This window comes from Orbicella franksi, chromosome 6, assembly GCF_964199315.1.
Source record: "Orbicella franksi chromosome 6, jaOrbFran1.1, whole genome shotgun sequence".
NCBI lineage: Eukaryota > Metazoa > Cnidaria > Anthozoa > Scleractinia > Merulinidae > Orbicella > Orbicella franksi.
The window spans coordinates 12,760,910-12,777,295 of record NC_138150.1 but is presented as its reverse complement, the minus strand read 5'-3'; the positions used below and the strand labels follow the sequence as shown (position 1 = coordinate 12,777,295).

The window sequence follows — 16,386 nt, the reverse complement described above, 5'->3', positions numbered from 1 at the left end:
CAGCTAGCACAAAAAATGGCAAGTCCTCCCCAAGTAACCAATTACCTACATTCAAAGGGCTTGCTTTGCAGCAGGAAATAATACAATGAATGGATAATACAATGAATCAGTTAATCTTTCGCTGATTTTGTTGACATTCACAAATAGTGTGCTAAACCCATTAGAAAATTCATATATATATATATTTTTTAAAGTTTGGTTTGGGATACATTCATCAAGGCCTATTAATCTTTTTAGTTATAAGCTGAAGCAATAAGTTTCCATAACTCGCAAATTAGCAAATATATTTACAATACAGCAGCATCTCATTTACCATATTGTAACAACTAGTACAATAAAACTAAATAATTGGAAGCCCCACTCGAGCATGCTTTGTGATTCTCTGTAATAGCACCCTATTCTCTAAAGTACCTCATATTTTCACCTTCTACTACTGATCACTAACCTCTTGAGTTGAAAATCTTAATGGTGTCTTTCATTACTTTTCATGATAATTCAGTTTTATCCTAATTACAAGTATAACTTGAAAGCCACACATGTACGCACTGTGGACCTATTTTTTAAAGATGATTTCCAATCCATACTGTGCATTGACAGTTTGTTTACGTATTTTGTTTCAATCATGTAAGTCATCACAAAATGTAACATTTCACAACTCCTTACATGAAGTAGATTCAAAGTTTCGTGTCAACTGTCATTATGGATACAAAGTTTTATGCTTCATTCTTTCTCACATCACTTGATGAAACAACCTTGCAGCTGTAAAAATCAATGAAGCTGTTGCAAAAAGAACTTGAAAGGCCTCAGAGATAAAGTACAGTACCGATCAGAAGAAACCTAACAGAGAACACGTTTGCGAACGGGTACAAGAACGCGAACGCAATGGGTACAGAACAGGTACAGAACGGATACAGAACGGATACAGAATGGACACCGAACAGAAATGGAATGGATACAGAACAGTTACGAATCACAAAAATGGAAAAAAGCGTTCTCCAGAACGCAAACTATAAGAGAACGTGTTCTTCAGAACACATGGTAATAAGTTATGCTATCAGAGTGTTTACCAAGGATTTGGAAACGATGTAACTTTAAATACACCTTCGTTCAATTTTTGTCAAGCCCGGCAATCTTGAGAAAATGACAGAACCAATCATCTTATGTCTTTTTTTATTTCCTTTTACATGCACTAAGCAAGCATCTTCCCTACATCTTCTTGTCCATTTCATGTTCGTCACGGCCATTTTGTTATTGTCATCAAGCTCAACTTATGTCCAAATAAGGAAATGGACGGACGAGTCGAGTTAGACTGGGATTGAAAGGTTTCCTCGTGAAGAGAAACAAAACAAAACGTCGATGTCTTGCTTGACCTTTATTACGGTGTTGTTCACCAACTTTGTGGAAGGATCGGGGAGGATAACATTCAGTCTTAACTAAAAATTCACCTGTGAAAATAACATCAGTAAAAGTATCACAAAATGCTTGCTTTGGCTCTTTGTCAGTACTTTGCACCACTCGTGTCCTCCAACCAAGTTTCTGCTGCATTTGCCAAACAGTTTTTGCCGATACTTCAATGTTAAATCTCACTTAAAGTATTCGTGTAAATACAAGAGCCGAAAGTTCATCTTTTGCTTGCATTTTTTCATCGACGGCGTTAAAAGTGCTGGGCAAGCTGGTTTACTTCTTCCTTTCCTCGGGCAATCACACAGATTGCCGGTCGCTTTGTATCGTTTCGGAAAAAGACTTACTATAAATTGGCCTTGAAGTTTCAATATCATCTTCCTGCATTTTTCAAGTAACTGGACTCATATTTTCACCACAAAAATTTAAGTATACTGTCCGTATTCTCGCATAAAGGCGACAGTTTTAACCCGTATTATGAAATGCAAATGAGTGTCGGTAATCTTGTAAACGAGTTCTTGGAAACCTCGTTCCTCTGAACGAGTTCCAAGAACGCTTACCGATGGAACGCCCGAACGGGAACAGAACAGCACAGAACAGATACAGACGGGAACGGAACGGATACAGAACGGATACGGAACGGATACAGAATGGATACGGAACGCATACAGAACGGGAACGGGAACGTGTATGGAATGGAAACAGAATGCGTTCAGTCAAGCGTTCCCTGTTAGGTTTCTTCTGATCAGTACTGTAAATGGTTTCCAATGAAAAACATTGATTTGCACTCCATTGAGTGAGAGACAAACATGTTAATTGTAGAGAGTAATGACCAGCACAAACTAGCTGGCCTGCTGCCTGCACGCAATGACAGTGAGAGATATAATTTCAGGACTAGGCATATGTTTTCAATCCCGAATGTACAAACAAAGAGGTTTAGAAATACTTTCATAATGCACTATGCAAATAAACTACAATTGTAAATAGAATTTTATACTAGTTTGATGTATTTTATTATTATATAATTCTTTTACGTATAGTTAGGAATTTTTATAGTTTGAATTTTTTATACATGTAGTATACAACACAAGTAATTTAGCTTATGGATGCAAGTTGTGAGTTTAATAAACGATTTATCTCTCATCTCTTAACATTAGGGTGCTGAGACTACACAGTACAGACTGGAAATCATTTCTAAGACTTCTTTTTTGTTTTAGTGTTGTGTGTTTTTTGATGAAAAACACACATAATATGAAGAAAAGTTAGGTTCAGTTCACTTCTGAACAATTTTGTAAGAATTACTACACAAATAAAATTTATGTTTAAGAGCAACATTTTTTCATTTGTCATGTGGACATATCCTCTGTTAAAACACTTTATGTTAGGGCCAGTCCCCTGAAATCTGGTGATCATATCAAGAAATATGTTGTGTGTCCTTAAATCTGATAAAAACTAACGCATATAATTATTAGAACTGAAAAATTTGGACAAAGGTCCTTGAAGATCTGAGCAAGATCCTTGCCAATGTTCTTGTGGATCTTTCAAAATTCTTTAATATATAGATTTAGTCAAACCTAAAAACAGAGCTCCTGGGCCGGGTTGTTCAAACCGATTAAGGTGGCTCCCTAGTGTATTACCAAAAGAGTAAAGGAAACGTACTTAATTTCTCTTAAAGTTTTCCCTGAATAGATTTTCCAGTATGGCCCAGAGCTCCTGGGTCGGGTTGTTCAAACCCGATTAAGGTGGCTCCCTAGTGTATTACCAAAAGAGTAAAGGAAACGTACTTAATTTCTCTTAAAGCTTTCCCTGAATAGATTTTCCAGTATGGGTACTGTTAAAATAAGGCTTATTTTTTGGTTGTCAATTTTTGCCTCATCATGGAAATGATATTGCCTGACATTTTGACTTGGTAAAAAGTCAAGGTTGTACAGATGGTTTTTCAAATATTCTGCAATTTGTCATTCTTCTAAATATATTGGATTAGCTCTGACACATTTTAACAAAAATAGGGTATTTTATAGAAATTGTATGTGGTTACAACTGAGCCAAATTTAAAAAAATTCACCGAAGGAAATGCAAGAAAATTCATTGTCAGTTTTGCTTTGTGTCCTTATTGTGACGTCATAAAAATCGAAAAACACTGTGTTTTCCCTTGAGCGCGTGCAGATTACTTGAGCTTTTGTCCTATGCACATGTGCAATTGTAAAACTGTTTGATCTTGTTTGAGGATCGAAAGTAGCCTTGATTTATTTTATTTTGTGTTCAGTCATACCATGATGACCTAAGCTGAACATAAAAGTCATTGAAAGATTCTCAAGTAGCTGTTGTGCTTGTGCGCAAAGCAATCAAATACTCAGAAAATTCAGCATAACTGGAAGTAGATTTTGAGCCCGATCGGGGCGACATTGTTTTTCACAAATTTCTTCCAAAAAAAGCTGCATTAGAAGAAATTAGCTACAGTCAAACCTCCCATAAGCGACCACCCAAAATGTCAAGACTAGGTGGTCGCTTACGAGAGCTTGGACCATATTGGGTCAAAATTTGGCCTCATTAGCATATGGTAACTGCAGAGACTTACCAATATTTTATAAGTTTCACATGAAAAGTCAATTTCGAGAAAAAATACAGCACTTCCCATTGAGAAATTTCCATCTCTTGTACTACTCAGGAATGTGATAATGTTACAACACCTTATTATTCAATTTACACTCTATTACCTGCCAAGTGGTCACTTACAGGAGGTTAAAAACAAAAGAAAATTTCAAACTTTAGGCCCTGAAAGTGGTTGCGGTCTCTTACAAGAAGTGGTCGCTTACAAGAGATTCTAAATAATATGGTGATTTGACTAGGAAACTTTTGGTATTTTGGAAAACTGGTCGCTGAGGAGAGGTGGTTGTAACTGGAGGTTCGACTGTATGATCCGTTTGTTTCCTAGCTAAGGCCAATCTGTGGGCAAAAAATGAGCAACTTGATTTTTTGACTTGTGCCATTGTTTGGTTGATATTCAAAGGCAGTGGTAGAAATTGCACTGGGAATTTAAAGGCAATGGTAGAAATTGCATTGGTGTTTTGGAAAACTGGTCGCTGAGGAGAGGTGGTCAATTAGGAGAGGTGGTCGCAACCAGAGGTTCAACTGTATGATCCATTTGTTTTCTAGCTAGGGCCAATCTGTGGGCAAAAAATGAGCAAATTGATTTTTCAACTTGTGCCGTTGTTTGGTTGATATTTAAAGGCAGTGGTAGAAATTGCATTGGTATTTTGGAAAACTGGTCGCTGAGGAGAGGTGGTCGCAACCAGAGGTTCAACTGTATGATCCATCTGTTTTCTAGCTAAGGCCAATCTGTGGGCAAAAACTGTGCAAATCGATTTTTCAACTTGTGCCATTGTTTGGTTGATATTTAAAGGCAGTAGCTCTTAAAGTATCCTATTAGCACTTTTACTGTTAAGGTTGTTGGTAAATTATAAACTAGGTTATCTAAAAGATAGTAATGCTGCGGCACATTCTGTTGATAGTGACATATTTAATGCCGTGATTCATCTATCTGCGCGTTTCAAGACTTAAATTAACTGTTATTTCTCAAAGTAGTGTCAAATCGTGGTGTCACTTAAAATCTGTCCTTGTGTGCATCAACTTCATGCATGATGACGCATCGATGGCAAGGTGTGACAAAGGATCGAGACAAAAAAGCACATTGTTATCTGTATGTTTGGACATAAAACGATACACATCAGCCTCCCCTTTACCAGATCGCGAAAACTGAAAGATGTGGAAATTGTAGGAGCAGAAATCTAACTTATAAATTCTGTACTGGTACGCATTAAATATCTCTAGAACTTGACAGACTGTGTCGAGAACATGTTCATCGCGATGTGTGAAAATGCTCAAGCTTTAGCTTAAAGTCATGTTTCGATGAAAAGGAATAGATTGCAGCATATATGAGATCAGCATGTTCCACGGTTTTCATTTGTTTTAATTATTCTACAGGCTTTAGTAACGACGATTTCTCTTCATTTAAGAATTCGACGAAGGAGGCAAGACTGCTGAGAAATGACATACTAAGATTAAGATGTCACAATTAATCGTCCAGATTTACAAACTTTCACATGCCGCATGGCAAGAGTTGTAAAACTCAAGCACGATCTCCTTCACATCGCTTTACAGGTAAATCAGAGCAAACTTTCTCAGTGGAATCCACGTGAAAAAGGACGACGGCTCGACAAGTATGACATCCTCCGGTTGTTCGAGGCGCAATACACTCCGGTAAAAGTGGCACAGTGCAGTCTGGTTAACTGCAATGCATTCTGGTAAAAAGTGAGGAATTTGAGAATTCGTACCCCCTTCTATATATTCTTCTTAAATCCTGATTATGTTGCTGCTTGCTCGCTACAGTTGCTCCACAGCAATGATTGTAACAAATTAATTAATCAAGTAAAAAGTAATTAACAAATTAATTGTGAGAATTTTGGGTAGCTATTACATCCTAACTGCAGCTTGCCCAAAGTGGAATTTGGATAATTGATTTTCTTTGCACCCTGTATAATAAAATGGTGGCTTGGAAGTTAAAATGTCCCCCCCGCTACAGTGTATCATACCACAATGGTGCACAGCAGACATATAATTTAACCTCAAATGTCTACAATAGCAAAGAGCACTCACCAAATTCATCTTCTAGTGCCATGACAATCTCAACTACATCCAAGCTGTCTAAGCCAAGGTCATTGATAAAGTGACTTTCAGCAGACAGCTAAGAAAAAAAGAGCAACAAACTTGAAAATCACTTTGATTTTAAGTCAAGCTTCAAGAAATCTTTGGTATACAGTGAAACCTGTATTAAGCGGACACCCTTGGAACGCTCACTACTGTCCGCTTAATACAGGGTGTCTGCTCTCAACAGGTTCTACTACAGTGTATACAGTCAAACCTGTATATAACGGTCACCCTTGGGAAATGGCCAGGTGACCGTTATATACAGGGTGACTGCTGAACACACGTTTCCTTTAAACTCCCCTGGAAGTCAATAAATAGCATTTTTATGTGCAAATAATCACTCAATTTACGTTTCATTGACAATAACGAGTAACAGTAATGTAATAAACACCATAAAGAAGGCCCATAAAATGTCCATGGTGTACTTTTAGGGAGGTGCAGTAAAAGTCTACTAAAAGCTAATGAACAATGTTTCTTAGTGGAAAACCACTCAATTTACATTTATTGACAACAATTTGAAAGAGGTAAGTACAGTACAATGTTATAATCAGGTAACTATGACGAAAGTGAAAACAGTGTGGTTATGGTTGTGTTGTTACAGTTAGAGTAAGGAAAATTAACGAAAACCGCATCAGCGCAAGAAAAGTCAATGAAACACCGTCACCGCAACATGCATTTTTAGCGCCATGATTCGTTCATCTACACGTAAAATAATACTTTTATACCTCAACAATTTTCCACAAAATAAGCACATTGTTTCTGTCCTCGTTCCTCCATGTGCCTACCGAACACTGAGCTCCGGCTAGCAGTACGTATAAATGAAAACAGCTTTGGATTGGCAGCCGAAGCATATTGAAGATTGACTAGAAAGTGATGGTATGTATTTTTTTACAAATTATTTACCTCAATGGTACGTGTTTGTCATAAATTAGCATCGATTAATGAAGTTTACATGCTAAATTTGGGTCAAATTTAGGTTTGAGAAAGGTAAATAAAAAAACCCCAGCACCACAAACAATTTCATTTCACCAAACACGACAGTGTGAAAAACACAAACATCACACACCGTAGGGTTTGAGATCACCGCAACACCACAGTTGAGATTTTATTCACCGCGTCACCACATTAAAAAAACATCCACACTGTAACACTGCAATTCCCCATGTCCCCCTCCTTTGATGTTATCTGCCACATGCATGTGTTGGAACGCAGGCGATGACATGTATTAGTAGACCCCCGCCTTGGTGGCTGCCATTTAACAAGGTGATGAATAAAGCTCGTCATTATTCACTAATTGTGATCCAATTTTGTGACCAATATAGAGGTAAAAGATAATGAAATTGTGGATTCAGGAAGTCTAAAGGGTGACCGCATCCGTAGTATACAGGTGACCGCTATATGCAGGTCAACTTAACAGTAAATTATAAGGGACAATTTTTGGAAGTTGCTCAGTGACCGTTAACACAGGATGACCGCTATATACTTAGCTCTTATTAACCGAGCAGGAGGTCTGTATGGGAGAATCTTGACCGAGGTCGTGAGTACAGACCGAACGCAGTGAGGTCTGTACACACAACTGAGGTCAAGATTCTCCCATACAGACCAACTTAGCTCGGTTAATAAGATGTTTATTATATGGCAAAGAAGAAAACTTTAATTCGTTTAATGTAAATGGTTTGCTGACATTTTGCTAGTGAACGGCAATGAGCTTGACTTAAACCTGCCCAAAATTTGCTCAACCTCTTTACTTCTTTTTTGTCATCAAGCTTTTTGGCACTTCCATAAATGATTGAGAAGACAATAAAAGAAAATGGTGCACATTTTTGTATTTCAGTTTGCTACTTTTTCAATGCAAAATGAAACCAGTCTACAGATGCCGGTCTAGATGGGAAAATCTAGACCGCAGTCAATATCGATTTCAGCCAATCAAATTCGTGAATTTGGTAGTTCCCAATCCTTGTGAGACACAGCCATATGATAAAGGGCCGTTATATACAGGTTTCACTGTATTGTCCAATAAAAGTTAATTATTAATCCTTTTATAACACAGTGCAAGATTAAAGACTGCTCATAGTACAATGTCCAGTCAGTCAATGCATCGATCTGGAATAATCTACTTAGCTTTGAATGACATCACTAAACAATGTTAAAGGAGTCTGAGCTAAGCTTTTAGTAAAAAGCCCTTGAAGTGTCCACTTGCAGGGCTAAAAAAATCTGCTAGCCCGAATCCCAGGGCTAGTGTGAAAGGTTTCATTTGGCTAGTGAATAAAGTACTTTACTAGCCCAGTGGGCTAGCAGGCCACTTAAAAGCCAAGTTGTTGAATTGACTGGCAAGATCTGCATTGAAATATTTAGAAAATATGTTTCTTATGAAATCAAGTAATGTTTAATAAACAAGCAGCAGTGTTCTATCGGGTTTAAAATCACCAGCTGAAGGCGAGTGATTTTAGACCCAATAAAACACGCAACTGCAAGTTTATTGAACGTCTTCAAAGACATTCCTAGAAAAGTGAGTCCCAATAGAGATGATAACAATGATGCTTTTGCAAACGTTGGAAATTAGCATATGAAAAAAATATCACATAGGAAATTATTAAGCAAGAAAATCAAATCTCACATGTGTTTTGAACTTTCTTCTACTAACTGAACAGGACATGGCATCCTAGTCCAAAGCTTTTCGGAAGCCTAAAAATGCCAAGGAAGAGGGGCAATTAATTGAAAATGCTGCCGCAAAGTCAACATGGTCACTGTACAGCATTGTGTGTGGCATTCAGCACTTTCAGGAAGAGACAAATGGTACTGATACCTCACTGCTAATGGACAAGAATGAGTACAGGTAGTTGAATAAATTTTGTTTGCTTTCTCCTAGAGTGTTAGTAAGCATTTTGTCTGATGTTTGTGTATTACTTTGCAGGTTGAACTTATTTACACTGCTGAAATGAAGGATTTGACAGCAGATGGAGTTTCTTTATATAATGAATACTAATGAGGATGAAATTTTCATATAAAGAATACCAATGATGCAAAATAAAATCAGGCCGCTCTCCCCAGGGATTGAAATCAAATGCTGCCCCCAGGCTTTTTCGTTAGACGGTGTTTTGCAGGGGTATAAAACACCTGCACATGATTGATTTTAGTGGACGTGACAGGTTGTTAGGCTCATGAATTATAAATGAGTTTTTGAATTAAATGAAAAGCCAGTGCTGTTATCTATTACCACCTATGCCACGAAGGAGTCAAAAGCAGGTAAAAAAGACGGCGAGTACATGCTTGAAAGAGAATATTTGCAAGGCATTTTATCTCTGACTGTGCCAGTACAATCATCTGCTGTATTTCCACCCATTGCATCTTCGCATCATGAGTATGAAACAGCAGCTGGAACCCAAACTGAAGTACAACCTTTGTCAAGTCATAAGCAATTTCAGTCAACCCCTGGCACAAGCCAGCCATTAGACTCTGCCAATGACCAGCTCGGTATTGTTTCCTCAGCAGTACTTAAGGGAGTAAGCATTCCCAAATTTGCTGGAAATAAGAAGCCTTATGAGACTTGGAAGGCAGCCTTTTACTTGTATGTTGACCAAGCCAGAGCTACACCTGAATACAAGTTGTTAAGACTGCATGAATGCCACCAAGGTGAAGCCCTGAAGGTTATTGAGAATCTTGGTCATTCTGAGGCAGTATATGAAGCTGCCAAGGCCAATGGAAGTATGGTGGGAAACGTAGAGTTCTCACACTACATCTCAAAGAGTTAGAAGCCTTCAAAGAGATAAGAGAAGGGAGCGAGAAGGATCTCGAGAAGTTTGTTGAGCTACTGGATGCATTAGTTGTGAACTTAACAGATGCTAAACAACAGGCAGAACTTGGTAATGGATCACTCTACATCAGGCTCCAACGCAAGTTCAAGATGAACCTTCTTGCAAAATACAAGCAATGGATTTGTGATAGCAGAAAGAGTGAACATGTGAATGCATTAAGGGAGTTCATTGACTGGGAGTCAGAGTTCATGACAACAGCCTCTGAGACCATAGCAGGTGTTCTTAAAGATGGAACAAAGAGAGAGAGAACCTTTTTAACTGTGACAGATCATAGTTCCAAGAAAAAGCCCACAAGGAAGTGCAAATTGTGCAAAGAGCACCATGGTTTGTGGAAGAGGAAAAACTTCAAGATGACAACAACGAATGATAGATGGAATGTGGCAACCGAGCATAAGCTGTGTTTCAGGTGTCTTAGTGATGGCCATCGTGGAGAGTCATGTTTCCAAAGCAAATCTTGTGGAATAAATGGGTGCCGGTCCCACCATTATCGGATGTTTCATGAGGACCCAGTACCAAGGGTGAACACAGAGAAACAAAGTAGAGTGAACCTTCTGAATGCATCAACAAGTGTCACAAGTGGCCCTGCTAGAGAAGGGGAGCCGCACAAGAAAACCCACAAGACCACTACTGGAGCAGAGCCTGCCTTCTCTACCAAATTTGTGGCATTGAGAACTGTCCCTGTGTACTTGACTAGTGGAAAAAGAAAAATCAAAGTAAATGCACTCTTGGATGACAGCAGCAGCAAACCTACTTGAACAGTGACATTGCAGCAGAACTTGGACTTGAAGGAAGTCCACATGAGCTAACAGTAACCGTTCTGAACGACAACCAGGAGAAGTTTGAAACAACAGAGGTGGAGTTTACAATTAGCAGTTTGAATGGAAAGGAGTCCAAACAAGCGTCAGCCTACACAACAGAGAGAGTCACAGGCAACATGGAAGTCGTCAACTGGAGAAGGTATCAGTCCAAGTGGAAACACTTGCAAGGCATCAAGTTTCCTTGTTAATTGGACTGGACCAAGCAGACTTGCTGTACTCGTTGAAAGATGTGAAAGGTCGACCTGGAGAACCCATTGCTAGACTGACTTGGACTTGGGGTGGACTTGTATCAGTAACCCAGATGGGAAGGCAGAGAGAATCCATGCCAACTTTACTTTCTTCCTGAGTGATTCAGATAAGCTAAGCAGCCTTGTTCATCAGTACTGGGACATTGAAGAACCTACAAGTTCAAAAACTTACATTGTGAATCCAGATGTAATGTTCTCTTTCTTTGTTTGTCTCATATTTCCTATGTTATTTCCATTGCTGTAATTAATTGTTCCACTCTTAATGTATTATGTTAGTTACCTTTATCCTAGAAACCACTGGCAACGACATGTGAAATTAAGTTAAGAGTTTGAGTTGTTTGCAATTGCATTAAACTTCTTCACGACCTAAATTATTGCCGGTGCGTTGGTTACAGTTTCTGATGTTAGTGGAATTACGTCAACGGAAAATTCATCGAACAGACAAGGGGACGCCGTAAGGAGTGAAAGAATGTTGTCCCTGAAGAGAAGTCGGGCTGGTCACCTTGGCCACCTAAACAGGTTATTAAACAGGTTAAGACGTTGAGTTATTAATGCAGAACGCTAAAAATTATCATGAGGCTTGTAAGAAGAAGAAAGATGTTGAAATCGCGTTTGCGAGATGTCTTCAAGCCTACGACAAATATCATCAATTTGCCAATGACCCTGAAGTTAAATCAGATGCACTCAATGCTTGTCACAGCATAATGACAGGTAAAAACGAATTCAAAGAACGTTTTGAAGAATGGTCGCAATCCGTTCAACGTACCACAGATGAAACTTCAGTAGTTCCTTGCCAAGAATATAGTGATAATGCCAAATCACAGATTGTCACATGATCAGTAGTCAGCTCAAGTAGCAGAAAGTTGAAGAGTTCCAAGACAAGTTCACACGCAAGTGATTGATCAATAAAGGCCAAAGCCAAGCTGCTTTGTCGTGAAGTTGAGTTAAAGAATCTGTTAAAGCGCCACAAGATGGAACGTCAAATGAAACATCCAATAGCCAAGATAAAAATTCAAGATTGACCTTCGATGGTAACCCGCTTAACTACTGGTTGTTCATAAACAACTTCAAGGTCAACATCACTAAGAGGCTGGCTTACCTTCTTCAACATTGTACTGGAAAGGTTAGGGAACGCATTAAAACCTGTGGCACAATTTCCGGACCAGAACAAGGCTACAGCAAAGCCCAAGAGATCTTGCACCATAGACTTGGACAGAAACACATCATTGCGCACACACACATCGCAAAGATAGTGGAAGGTCCTCAGCTCAAGAATACAGTCAAACCTCGATTATACGGACTCGTCAGGACCTCAGTAAATAGTCCGGATAATCGACATGTTTATTAATGAAGTAGAAATGTAAACAAAAGGTATACAGCAAAGAAAACATCATTTTAATTGTGAAATCTACACACCCTGTATGTATTTACAAATAAAAACCTTCAGTTCAGGTATTTACAAAGGTCTAAAATGTTCAAGCATGTTTGTTTGCTTCAAAGACTTATAGCTTGATCAGGGACTTTCGTTTTAATCCTTCGTTTGTCTCAATGCTGTCAGTAAATTTTAGGATCTTGTCTTTGTTCTTCCGTATGTCAGAGATCTGCTGCTTGCTGATGCCAAATTCTTGAGCTAAATTTGTTCCCTTCTCTCCTTTATCCAAATGTGAAATAATTATCTGCTGATCTTTAATCGCTTTCGCTTCGTAGACACGTTTTTGATTTGAGTTTACAATCGATTGCTCGTGTGTTTACATAACCCACGCGGAAGGAACTAATCAAGCATGAAATTCCCTTGGTAACAAAACGATTGAGCCAATCAGATATCAGCTGAATGCATCAGAATATTTCTTTGTCTTGTCGCACTTGCAAATTTTGAAAAGCGCACAGGATAATATGCTGTTTCAACAGTCTTTTGAAAGGATTATTGGGCTTTTCATGAAAAAATTGGGACCAGAGAAAAAAGTCTGGATAATTGAATAGTCCGGATAATTGAGGTCCGGATAATTGAGGTTTGACTGTACTAACGTCATTGGTTTATCAGACCTGTCCGTTCAAATGCAGAATTGTGCACTGACTCTTGTTCAAATGGGCTATGAGGCAGATGTTAAAAAAAAAAAGAAAAAAAAACAGCTCGGAAAATCTCACAAAGGTGGTGAAGCTCCTCCCTGTTCATCTGCAGTCTAAATGGGCAGACAGAGCCGGCCCATTAACCCTAGCTGGAACAGAACCTACCTCCATGGATTTAGCCGGTTTTGTTGAAAGAAAGCTTTGTGGGCAAACACTACGTACAGATGAATAGCTGGATCAACACCAGACAAGGAACGGAGCTCTGAGCCACTGCCCAAAGTAAAGCCACCTTCCTCGAAAGGAAATACTTTGCGACGCAGTCTGAAGACGGTCCTCAAGTGAACGCAGCTCCTATCGTAATTTGTCCTTCGTCTTCTGGTCAACATAGACTGTGGAAATGTGAGCTCACAAAAGCAAAGTGCCCAGAAGAAAGAAAAAGCTTTGTTCGACAAGCAAGACTATTCAACAACTGTCTTAGATGCGGTCACATGCCCATGGATTGCAAAAGTAAAATGATGTGTCAAGTGAATGGATGTGGATGGAAACACCACACCATGTTGCACGTTAAGAAGAAGAGCAACAATGATAGCACCCCTCCTAAGCATCCTGCAGTCACCTCGGAAGAGACTGGAATGAGTACCCATCAGTGGAGTCGGGGAGACTAGAACGAGCACTGTCAGCGGGGCTGGGGACACTAGTCGGTGTGGTGCTACAGACTCTGGCAAGAAGAATGATTGTTTAAGAATCATTCCAGTCATCATGAAAGGAAAAGGTCAGCACAACACAACTGTGGCAAATGTGCTACTGGATCCTGGTTTGGACATTACATTGTGATGCGAGTCTAATGGAGAAACTCCAAGTAGATGGCCATCCTAAGGAATTCTCACTAGTGATCGTAAATGGTGCATCCGACACTCGAAAGGGATTCAAGTTGTCTTTGTCTGTTTGAGGATTATAAATGGAAGAAGAAATTGTGTTAGATAGAGTCTGGACAGTGGATACGTTGTGTTTACCTCAAGGTAGTCCACCAACCAAGGAATATACTGCTAAGTGACCTCATCTGAAAGGAATAGACTTTCTGAGAATGCAATCTGATAAAGTGTCGGTGCTCATTGGCAGCGATGTTCCTGAAGCTCATTGGGTGTGTGATCAGAGGCACAGCAGGCATGGTCAACCTCATGCTGTGTGTACCCCACTTGTTTGGACTCTGATGGGACCATTGAACTCGTGTGATAGAGATTGCTTTAGTGTGAACTTTGTTCGCTATGATGACAAAACTCTTCATCAGCAAATGGAAAGCATATTTAGGAGTGACTTTGACAAGCCTATGCTCTCCTCAAAGGTTGCAATGTCAGTTGAAGATCAAAGAGCACTGGCGCAGATGGAAAATTCCCTAAAGCTCGTGAATGGCCACTATCAGTTGCAGTTGCCATGGAGGCACAAGTCAGTAAATCTCCCGAACAATCATGAATTTGCATTAGGAAGATTGCACTACTTAAAGAAAAGACTCCAGCGCGACCTTCACCTCTTTGAGAAGTACAGAGACATTATCAACTGTTATGTCTCCAGCGGTTACACAAGACGAGTTCCTTGTAACAAACAGGAGGCTGTGAAGGATACACCAGTCTGGTACTTACCCCACCATCCAGTTTTTCACACTCCGAAACCAGGGAAAGTGAGAGTCGTGTTTGACTGTGCGCGGCCAAGTTTAAAGGCACCTCCTTGAATGATCAGCTTCTTCAAGGTCCAGACCTAACGAATGGACTTTTGGGCATTATCATACTTTTTTGCCAAGAACCCGTAGCCATGGTTGCTGATGTGGAAGGCATGTTCCACCAGGTGAGGGTAGCTTCCGATGACTGTAACGCATTAAGATTCCTGTGGTGGCCAAACAATGATCTCTCCAAAGAGCCAGTTGATTACCAGACGCTAGTGCACTTGTACAGAGCCATGTCGTCTCCAAGTTACGCAAGTTTTTGTCTCAAGAAGACGGCCTCGGATCAGGGCAAATTTGATGTGGAAACCACTACCACTGTTGACTGGAACTTCTACGTAGACAACTGTGTTAAGGTATCAGCCACCCTTCAGGACTGTCCATGCGCGGATTGCACTAGCACTTTCATTTTTCATATACACCCCTACAACCCACACATTTTCTGAAAGCTTAATAGTTCCGGATTATGGCTAGTTCCTTTAAAAATCTCAAAATCATAAGAGATAGCGTAATCGAGACGTTTTTTGGGAAAGCATATGTCTGTGTAAATTCAACTCCAGTCCCGCTAAGAATAAGCGAAAGAGAACGATAAACATCGCATTTGCTTCTTGACATGTTCTTCTAAAAAACCACGTCTCAGATTTTTGACAGGTGCATTTGTTCTTTTTTAACAATAGGATAAAGTCAGAGGAGACAAATCATCAGCACTTCCTTTGAAAAAGTGACGATTATTCGAAAACGGAAAAAGAAAACACAAATCGCAGACACAGTTTTTGAGGAAAACTATCTGACAATAAGCTGGCCAAATTTCAGCCAAATCGGTCCAGGGTCTGCTGACTTGGAGTTAAAAAAGTACGCTTAACTTTTCGAAATTTTCATTCCAAGAAAAAAGAAAAATATATCTTTCGTGGCTTCTTACCTGCAATAGGATTATAACGCCTAAATGTCCATGTTGATGTTTACCAGAGAGGGATCATCTTGCAATAACAATAGGCGTTTGACAGGTGATATGCAGCAGGCCAAATCTTTATGCGGGACGTAGCAGGAAAACACTGTATCTTAAGGCCAGATATCAGAGGTTAGTTAATTCACAATTCTCGTTCCATGTATAAATAAAAAGGTGCGACAGACCTGCATGACTACTGCAGTACACAAATGTGTATTATTTGCCTTTAGTATTTGCCATGTACTTATGCATTGTTTAGGCTCACTTATATTGCAAGATTTGTTCAAGTCTCAAAGTATTTGCTTTCGAGGGACAAAATACAAAACCTTTCGTGAACATTTTGCTTCCTTGCATTATATATTGTGACACCGGGCCTGGCTGTGATTAGAACTGTTTGCAAGCAGTAGGTAGATTCTATTCTTATCATGTGATATCATAATGTTTGTCCTCGTACGTTTTTCTTCGGAGATGCTGTAGTTTTACTTCTAGAAAGCCACACGTTTCTCTAGATACACTCTAATGTTTCTTGCAGCTATCTGATCAAGCTTATGTTTCTCAAACTCAATGTATAGGTTTATTCCTCCTTTGGTCATTCTGGCACCACATGATTCAAATGTAGTTGTTTATGTGCAAGTCTGTTGACTGTTTTGCATGTTGCAAATGCATGTTG

General features: G+C 39.4%; 1 protein-coding gene across 1 annotated transcript in view; it reads right to left on the bottom strand.

Moving 5' to 3' along the window:
* Positions 1-16,386, bottom strand: part of LOC145489694 (uncharacterized) — a 74,292-nt gene that overhangs the window by 42,691 nt on the left and 15,215 nt on the right. The window contains exon 2 of the mRNA XM_081468732.1: positions 6,058-6,145. Within this exon, the coding sequence (XP_081324858.1) occupies positions 6,058-6,145 (88 nt within the window). The remainder of the gene's footprint in view (positions 1-6,057; positions 6,146-16,386) is intronic.